Source organism: Contarinia nasturtii, unplaced genomic scaffold (assembly GCF_009176525.2).
Source record: "Contarinia nasturtii isolate CC-2019 unplaced genomic scaffold, AAFC_CNas_1.1 Cnas_scaffold_285, whole genome shotgun sequence".
In the NCBI taxonomy this organism is placed as follows: domain Eukaryota; kingdom Metazoa; phylum Arthropoda; class Insecta; order Diptera; family Cecidomyiidae; genus Contarinia; species Contarinia nasturtii.
In genome coordinates, this window is record NW_022197640.1 from 4,391,388 (window position 1) to 4,400,673 (window position 9,286).

Consider the following 9,286-nt stretch of genomic DNA (forward strand, 5'->3'; position numbering starts at 1 on the left):
GAGAGAGAGAGAGAGAGAGAGAGAGAGAGAGAGAGAGAGAGAGAGAGGGAGGGAGAAAAAACGGCAACAAATTAACGACAAAACAAAAGTAAAACCGAATTATTCTTGCGTAAATCATGGTTCGATACGATTATTCTGTGCGATGAAATCGAAAGGGTTGAAAAAATAAATTTGATGTAATTTTTTCGCTGTTTGAATACACCTGTCGCAATATATTTAAACCCTTCAAGTGTGCTTGATTTTTCGGAGACCGTGTTTCGAACTGAAAATCGGTGAAATCTGGCAGAAATGAAAAGCAAAGATAAAACACAACTATTTTTGACACATTCATTACAATGGCAATGAAAAGGAAAAGTGGAGAATGAAAACGAAACAATACGTACCCCAAAATGTAATGTATGGTTTTTACGCTTCAATATTCCTTAAATGATTTTTATTTGAACGTGTAGCATTCTGGAATTCGTGATTCGCCAGTTTTTCTATTAGTTCAAACGAAAGAGTTGAATAGAAGCATAAAATGCACATCAATTATGTAACTAGAGATTCAGCACTACTGAACAATGAGCGACGAATAAATGAGTGTAGCATATACAATTTTTTTTAGATAGACAAAAAGATATATTTGTGACGAACATGGAGAAAGAGGTGGTTGTGTCCCAACGTTACACGAACAACGATATAAAATTAGAAAGAAAAAAAAGAATGAAATGGAACGTGAAAACACTGATGATGGCAAAAAAGTTTTTTGTTCCATAAATCAGCAATAATTATGTATATACATTTTTTTGACAAAGAAAAATATATCATTCAGCCGAATCAGAAAAAAAAGAAGAAGGAAGAATAGGGTGAAAACGAGTAAGCGACGATGAAAACGGTGTTCTTATATCTTGTTTCTCAGAAAAGTGAGAAGTTTTCAATTTAATCTGGTTTCCAAACCGTAACCATTCACAATTCCCTTTCATTCATTCACACTGTGGCTCACTTGTTCGTTTCGTATCAGAGATCATATAACTGACTATGTTTTATTGCACACAGAAAATCATGTTAGTAAAATTAAAAAAAAGATTGAAATTTAGTGACACTTGCATGAGATAGCTAGTTGGTCTATCACGAGACATGTTTGTAATTTCATAATTTGCTAACACAATAAAACAATTTGACTAATGGTGTTTTGTGTGTGCGGGTGCGCATGCATTTTTTTGGTGTATGTGTGTGTTTGGTGTCACTTTGCATTGTCCTGTCTTGGTGAACATTTTGAGAAGTACATTTAATCTGATTAAATCATGAGGTAAGTAGCGCTCGGGAAATTGTTGTGTACTGGTTGAGTGTCGCGCAAATTATGCTGAGCTCGACAAATCTGATCTTATCTGGAACGTGTTTATGTTTCCCACTTTTTTCTTTCTTTTTATATTAATGTGTTGCTTCCTTGGCGTACAAAAAAAATAATCTTATAGTTATTTCAATTCAGGATGGAGAGGTGAAGGTATAAATTGCTGAGTGCTTTTACCAGTTCCGGAAAACTTTTTTAATTAGCCATTTCCTATTCTATTTTTTCTCTCTTGTTCCAATCGAGATCGAGAGAGAGAGAGAGAGAGAGAGAGAGAGGAGGTGTACTTACCTCGTCTTTAATAAATTCAAGTTAGTGGTCATTACGTGTTTTGTAGTTTAAAAACTAGAGTCGTGTCTCATTATTTATCAAATTGAAGTGAAGCCAAACCGTTGAAAATTTATCACATAGCATCATTTTAATGAGCTAAACGAAAATCGGTTCTCGATATGCGTGCAAATATCGAAAGCGGATGAAAGAAATATATCCATCGTATATAATTTTTTTTTTTTCGTTTGGCTCATTTTTCTCCTTATTATTTGTTTCCGTTGCGGTTTTAAGGTTTGTTATATTACACAAATGTTACACGAGCAAACATAAAGATCCATGGCGAAAAATTGCCCATAAATTTAACTTTTTTTGAGTAAATTACAAAAATGTAATAAGAGCTCATAATAAAGAGCTGCTTATTCCCTCGAATGGCGCATTTTTATTCTCTCTGCTTCTCTCGTTTCCCCACTTGCTTGCCTCCTTTTTTCGTGTATCTTTTTTACTCGTTTACGTGCAACTGAGCTTCGATTTATAAGTAGTTGTACCTTATAATGCGGAACTGCAAAACACTCTTCGCTCTGTATCCCCCGTTCTATCATTTAGGTGTACAGTGTACACTGCATAGTATGGCGTATACGAAAATCAAACAGCGTATCTTGTCTTAACTTTTTTCTCAATATTTTTATTTATTTATTTTCTATTTGTTGTTGGCGATGCTGCGGATTCTTTTTTTTTTTGCACATACACATACATATATTTTAACTAGAGAAAATGACATCGATAAAAAGTTTTTCGCTAAAAGTGCTCCTGAAGAAAGATGATCGAAACGAATTTACCCAAGATATGGATATTGCTGCGAAGGTCTGTTGGATTAAAGTGTAATACAAACTGTCAATTAAAGTATGAAATACAGCACGAAAATATGATACGCGTATTTACAGCATACTTGGAATCGCTTAAAGTCAGTTATCCATAGCCAAGTGCGAACAAGCTCTTGAACAATGAGGCGCCCAACGATTCGTGCTACCGCTTTTCTCTCTCTCTCTCTCTCTCTCTCTATCTCTCTCTGCCGTATGGAACCGAATGTAAGACCATAATAGAGGAAATCGACCGGCGACAGCCGTGTGTTGAACACACTTTTTCGTGCATGGAATGCGAATCAAAATCAAAATCTGGTCACACACCAGATAAATATATCTGTTCACTCAACATTTTCTACTTCACACACTTACATTTATTGCCTATTGAATCCAACATTTGCAAAGGATGAACAAGATTTTTTTTATTTTCAAAATTCACCGTTGCGAAATGTGAACATCGTTATATGAAAATGGCATTTGGCAGAAACTATTTAATTGTCAGAAGGAACACTCGTTGATTTTATAGTTTTTTATAATTATATTTGTAAGAGAAATTCGTATTTATCTATTGAATAGACGTAGTATTTGAAGATTCCGGATAGGATTTTTTTTAGTCAACGAAACGAATGACTATTATCGTTACTTTTAATAAACGATACAAAATTATACGATAAAAATAGCAAATGGAAGTTGTTACGTTTCCTATGTACTAACAATAAAAGCACTTTGAAATTTAATCAATCGATTAGCATTTGAAAATATACCTTCTGATGTGAGCAGCTGAATTTTACATTGTCGTACAATATGTCAGATAGTGTAATGATTGGATTGGCATCCGTTTACATCAGACATATACATATACGCGCCACGCATATCTTGTCGTCGTGAATCGATTCCTTTTCAATTCGATGCTGTTATCCACGTATTTACAAACAATCAACAAGAATCCGATCAGCTAACGTGTTCCTTCCGGCATACACACACGTTATACGAATCGCAAAAAAACACATTACACAGTGGAAATAACAACATAAAATCACAATAACATTCAAAATAGACGCTATTTTGTTTGTTTCGTTATTGAATGAAAGACAATAAAAATCGCTTATGGCAGACAAATGCCACATCGTTTTACATACAAACAAGAATTTAAAATCAAGGACAATGTTTCCAATTTGTTTTGAACACTTTAAATTCTCGAATTTATTGCAAAATATAAACATTTTTTTTTGTTTAATTTTTTCTATTTATTTTCTTCTTCTTTCTATTCAATTTGAACACTTTTTTTGTGCATTGTCTGAGTATTTTTTTTTTTTTTATTTCAAAATTCTTATGAATTTTAAAAGAACAATAAATTTATTCAACATAAAATTTGTATTGAAAAATAACTAAAATAAATAGCAAAAACATTACAATTTAGTACTTTGGTTCATACTTTGAAATATGAGCGTTGATGAACTCCATGTAGTGTGCTACATTTGTGAATGTGGTGTACTTATCGTTGTCACAACTGCCAGCTTTATTACCACCCGTACTGACAATACCGCGCAATGTGTACGTAGTCTTTTGGCGCACAGTCTGAGGGAAAACGAGACCACCACCTGAAAATTGAATGTTTCAAACGAACGTAATTAACTTAGCTGATTGAAATTTCAAAATAAACAAAAAAAAATCTAACCTGAATCGCCTTGACACACGCTCACCCCAGTCAAATGACCTGTTAAATAAAAAAATAAACATAATCGTTTAATATAAATGAAACAGCAGCTCGAAATGATAAGCAAGAATAAAAATAAGAAAGAAATCGGTAAACTATTCCTAACATTACCCGCGCAAAATTTATCACTCGTAATAAAGTTGGCAAATTCAGGTGATGACTTGTCTTTACATTCCTCTCGGCTAACAACTGGCAATTCAATTTTTTTTAGAACTGGGCTCGGTTGTCCATTTGACGCTTCCAGTCCCCAACCAGCAGTGAAACCTGGTGCATAAATAAACAAAAATAAAAATAAATGTACTGCATAAAATCTTGCAGGAAATAGCATACCTCTCCAGCCGGGTTCCACGTTCTTATCGGCATATTGTAGATTTTGTGGCAAGCATATTGGCACAATAAATGAATGGAATTCAATATGCTTATCAACTACCAATAACGCAATATCATTAGCATAAGAACCAGCTAGATCATTATAGCCATCAATGTAAAAAATGTGCTCAATAACAAAGAATTGCGGTTTATGATCTTCACGGACGGAAAAGTCTCGTAATGTTTTTCCAACGGCCACCAGAAATGCGTCCGCTCGAAATGGTCTGTCTTCACTTGCATCCCAAAAACAATGCTGCAATAATTTTAAAATGAACTTTGATTGGATTTTGTTCACATTTAAATTATTTAATAAAATACTATATAATTTTGTTTTCCACTCCGATTTTATACAGCGCATTTAATTTGACATGATTGTTCGCTGTAAAAAATTGTTTGGCACTCTTATCTGCACAATTTTTATCAGCGAAAAAAAAACGATGCACTTATTATTACAATTGCGCGAAAAGAATTAAAATTGAAAAAATATTTTGAATTTCATTCGACTCGGTGTAAACAACAACAAAAGGGATCAAATAGCAGTCGAATAAAATTGAAAGTTTAATTTTTCGTTTGATATCTGGATTTTGACTAGGTCAATTGGAATTGTTATTTACCATTGCCGAAATAATGACTTTCGAAGTGATAATTGTTCCACCACATATCTGTGAATATTTGCCATCATAACTGTTCTTCCGGTAAATGCCAGCATGCCATGGAATTCGTGAAATAGTTGTTACACTACCTCCGACTATATATGCAGTGCCTTCATTAATTTCTCCGCAAATCTGTGTACATCGCTGCGGTGTTGGTGACCAGCGTCCATCTTCTCGGCAAGTCAATGTTTGCTGCGGTCCGATTTTTTCATAACCACGTTGACAACTCACATATGCAAGGGTTCCAGGTTCGACTGGTCGAACACATGACGTCGACTTTTGTGTGTTGTTCACAATTGAAAAGCAATTTGCCGATATTGTAACACCTTGAATTTCAGACGCACTACATCTCGGTTTGCATTGTGGTTTTTGTGATTGCCAACGACCTCCGATGCATATGTTTGTTCCGTTTCCAATCAATTCATGATTTTCAATGCATTTATAATTTATACTGACAAAATTTTCCACAATTTCACCATACAAAACTTTCTTTGTCGTATCATATTGATAATATGCGTCGCCATTCACTGGAATATTATCAGCACGACACGAGTCAATGTTTGACGTTGGTGCAAATGTGGTCGACATTTGAAATGTATTTACTGGCCTTTGCGATGTATTCACCTGAACAACCGGAGGTCGGATTGATAGACTCTCATTTTTCCTTTTACCGCACAATGCCCAGTTTTCGTCACTACCATCCAGGATACAATCGATGCGATTATCGCACTTTTTCTTGCCACTAATGCATCCACCTACAGTGGTTTCGATAATAAATTATTAATGTTCATTGGAATAACATCGATATTTTTTTGTTATATTCTTACCGGTTCCACATCTAAATGCATACGATGGACAATGTGTGCTCGCACAATATCTAACTGATTCATCAGACGAATCGCTACATTCTGGAGCCCCGTCACACAAATATTCTACATTTATGCAATCTCCATTATCACATTGAAAACTATTTCTATTACATGAACCTTGTAATTGTTCCTGAGTTTTTGTTGGACATTTTTCCGTTGCTTCATCGGATCCATCTAAGCATTCAATCTTTCGATTGCATTCAGCATTACCAGCAACACAAGCTCCATAGTTACATCGGAACGCATATCTTGGACACGTTGTGGCAATACAATTGTCGGTTGTTTCATCGCTCCCGTCACTAATTTATTAAATAAACCAAATGGACATTATTTTCGTATTTACAAATGAGAAGTTTTTTTTTTATCAAATAAAGAAAATTCCGATAACAAACCTGCAATTTGCTATGCCGTCGCATACTTCCGACGAATCAATACACTGTCCATTGTCGCATTTCCATTCGAATGCGGTGCACTGTATCGTTCGTGGAACGAAACTATTACGATTTGCAACTCTTGCGGCTGTAAATAAAGGGGCAGAAAAAGAAATTAATATGGATGAGTTACAAACCAATGATCATTTTAACAGAGAAAATAACATGTTTTGCGGCTACATCTCAGGTCTATATCAAGTACAAGTCAATAGTTTAAATATATTTTATTAAGAAGACGAAATTGAGACGGTGAAGTGATTGTCAATATTGCTGACCTTTGGTTTTTTTTAGAAAACAAACACGTCACTACTATAGCTCTTATCATTTTTGTGATTATTATTCGAAATGAAAGAAAACACATGTCATCATGCACGAAATAAACATTTGAATGCGTTTGAATCGACATGAGTGAAACAAATGAGAAAAAAAGCAATAATTAACCAAAATGTTCCCAATAAACACTTGTCGATAAATTAAAAACAAAACTATAATAAACAAAATCCAAAATCCACTTACATTGAGCGACGGCCAAAATGCTCAGTGAGAAAATTAACGAATTAAATAAATACATGCTAAATTCTTTACACAAAAACAAATGACATGTCTAACTTTCAAAAATTTCACTTTGCAATTATTGATTTGCCGCCAATCAATTGTGCGCTTAATTCTGCTTCACCACAGCGCACAGAATGTAAAACAAATTCCAATGACAATCATCACACTATTTTTCTATGCTCGCTCGAAGACACTAATCTATCAGTTCGAATCATTTGTGATAAACAAAACAAAAAATTATAACAAAATCAAATAGAGACAAAGAGAAAAAAAAGATGAAATAGAAATCTCTATCAGTTTTCACTGTGAAACAACACACTCCGTTCCGATACAAACAACAATAACATGTCGAAGCATTTTGTTTTTGTAACTACAAGCGTACTTTTAATTGTGTATATAATATTAATGGGATTTCCAATTTGTATCGTGGCATTGATTTCAATTCAGTGTCACTAAATTTCATGCCAATACACGATTGAATTCCCAGATGTATTCATAACACGAAACGAAGAAAAAAAAATATTGTCACGAATGTGCGGCAAACACAAGCCCATGCATGTGTATGAGTGTGTATGCGTCACAGATATTTACACAGATTATCAAAGCGTTGCTACATAATTACACTCATGAAACCCAACAAGATTTGAATACGTTTGTTGTCATCATCACCATAGCCATTGCGATAACAGAATCGTCTCAAAACAGTAAACGCTACGCAACACTGACGTTTTGTTTACAGCTAATCAATATGTAAATGAAAAACAGAAGAAGAAGAAGAATGCATGAATGAATGGGACAGAAAATAACTGGTATTATGACGACATTCAATCTGTAGACATATGCACCTCGTGCTAACGACTCATTGTGGTTTGATTTGACATTTTTTAAAAAGTCATCGGTTATCACCGATTCCAACAGATAAATGAAAATTATATTCGAATTTCGGTTCGATTATTATTAATATTTCGAAGTTTTTTTGCCACACAAAAAAGTATTCCATGAAAATATAGCGGTTTTTTTTTAGAAAACGTGTTCTGGCTGTTACAAAAAATTAGATTGCTGACTATGAAATGTTTTTTTTGTGTGGTTTATGTTAATGTTCCATCTGCAAAGGCGAACAACATGTACGAATTTCAACTCAAAACTATAGATTTTGTGTAATTTCTTTTCACAGAATATGATTAAATTATGTATACGATGCGATTCAATGGCCAAATTATTCATTACAGCACACCAAAGGAAATTCCATCGAAAATTTGTATTATACATTTTGCATGGAGTTTTTTTCTTCTCAGTAGTATCGCCCAAGCCAAATTATTAATAAAATCATCGACGTGAAATCATAACCAATTAATTACAGCGGGATTTTGTTCTGGAGATTGCTGATCGGTTCTCATTTGTTTGGCTTTAATTTGTGTGAAATCAAAGAATACAAAAAAAAACATACAGCGAACAAGCGGCATCAATACAAAATGAATCGAAATCAGGCATTTGCATTTGTAAACTTTGTAAAAAGCCTCTTAATATTCATTCGTCGAATAATTTCATTTGTATCTCATCTTCATCACAAAAATTCACAGTGCTGCGCTGCCATTTTTTTATCATTTGAAATTCTCATTTTTAAAAAAAATTGCTGTTGAAAATTATTCAAGAAAAAAAGGAGAGAGAGAGAGAGAGAGAGAGAAAGAAATAAAAGGAGTGAGTGTGTGTGAAAGAAATAATTTGATGCATTTGTCGACTAACGAATGGTCGAGAGAAGAATAATAATTTATGGTGCAGCCAGCAAGGCAGCCAACCTCAATTATAAATTTTCTTTAATAATATTCCTTTTAATTAGTTTTGGACAAGTAAGGTCACGCTGATTGCCCCGTTTCCCTCACTTCACACATCGATGTGGCGTGTATTGATTCAGCGCAAGTACAATTTTCTTCGTGTGTTGCTATCTCCAGGATATGCTTATTTTTTTCTTCGCATATAGTCCACCCTTTCGATTGCATAATTAAAGTCTTGGATATATTTTTTTTAACTTTGCTTCTATCTGCTTGCGTTTTCTTTTCTTGTACACTTGAAATAAATCGATCAAGATTAAAAGCGTACAATGTGAAAGATTTCAAAACTTTTAATTGCTTTACTGTGTTAGAATATGAATAAAAAATGGTACTATTCTCTTTTTTTTCTATGAATTCCTGATTTAATTGTAATTCAATGCGTTTGAATCAATCAACGCACGTCCAT

The 9,286-nt window shown here is 33.9% G+C and overlaps 1 protein-coding gene across 1 annotated transcript; it reads right to left on the minus strand.

The window, feature by feature from the left end:
• Positions 1-3,772: 3,772 nt before the first annotated feature.
• LOC116337573 (modular serine protease-like) lies at positions 3,773-7,359 on the minus strand. Its single transcript, XM_031762252.1, has 8 exons — positions 7,013-7,359; positions 6,458-6,584; positions 6,024-6,364; positions 5,158-5,951; positions 4,505-4,796; positions 4,286-4,438; positions 4,136-4,174; positions 3,773-4,058 (listed from the first exon to the last, which is right to left on the minus strand). Exons 1-8 carry the CDS (start codon positions 7,065-7,067, stop codon positions 3,874-3,876), a joined length of 1,986 nt encoding a protein of 661 aa, XP_031618112.1. The 5' UTR covers positions 7,068-7,359; the 3' UTR covers positions 3,773-3,873.
• Positions 7,360-9,286: the final 1,927 nt, after the last annotated feature.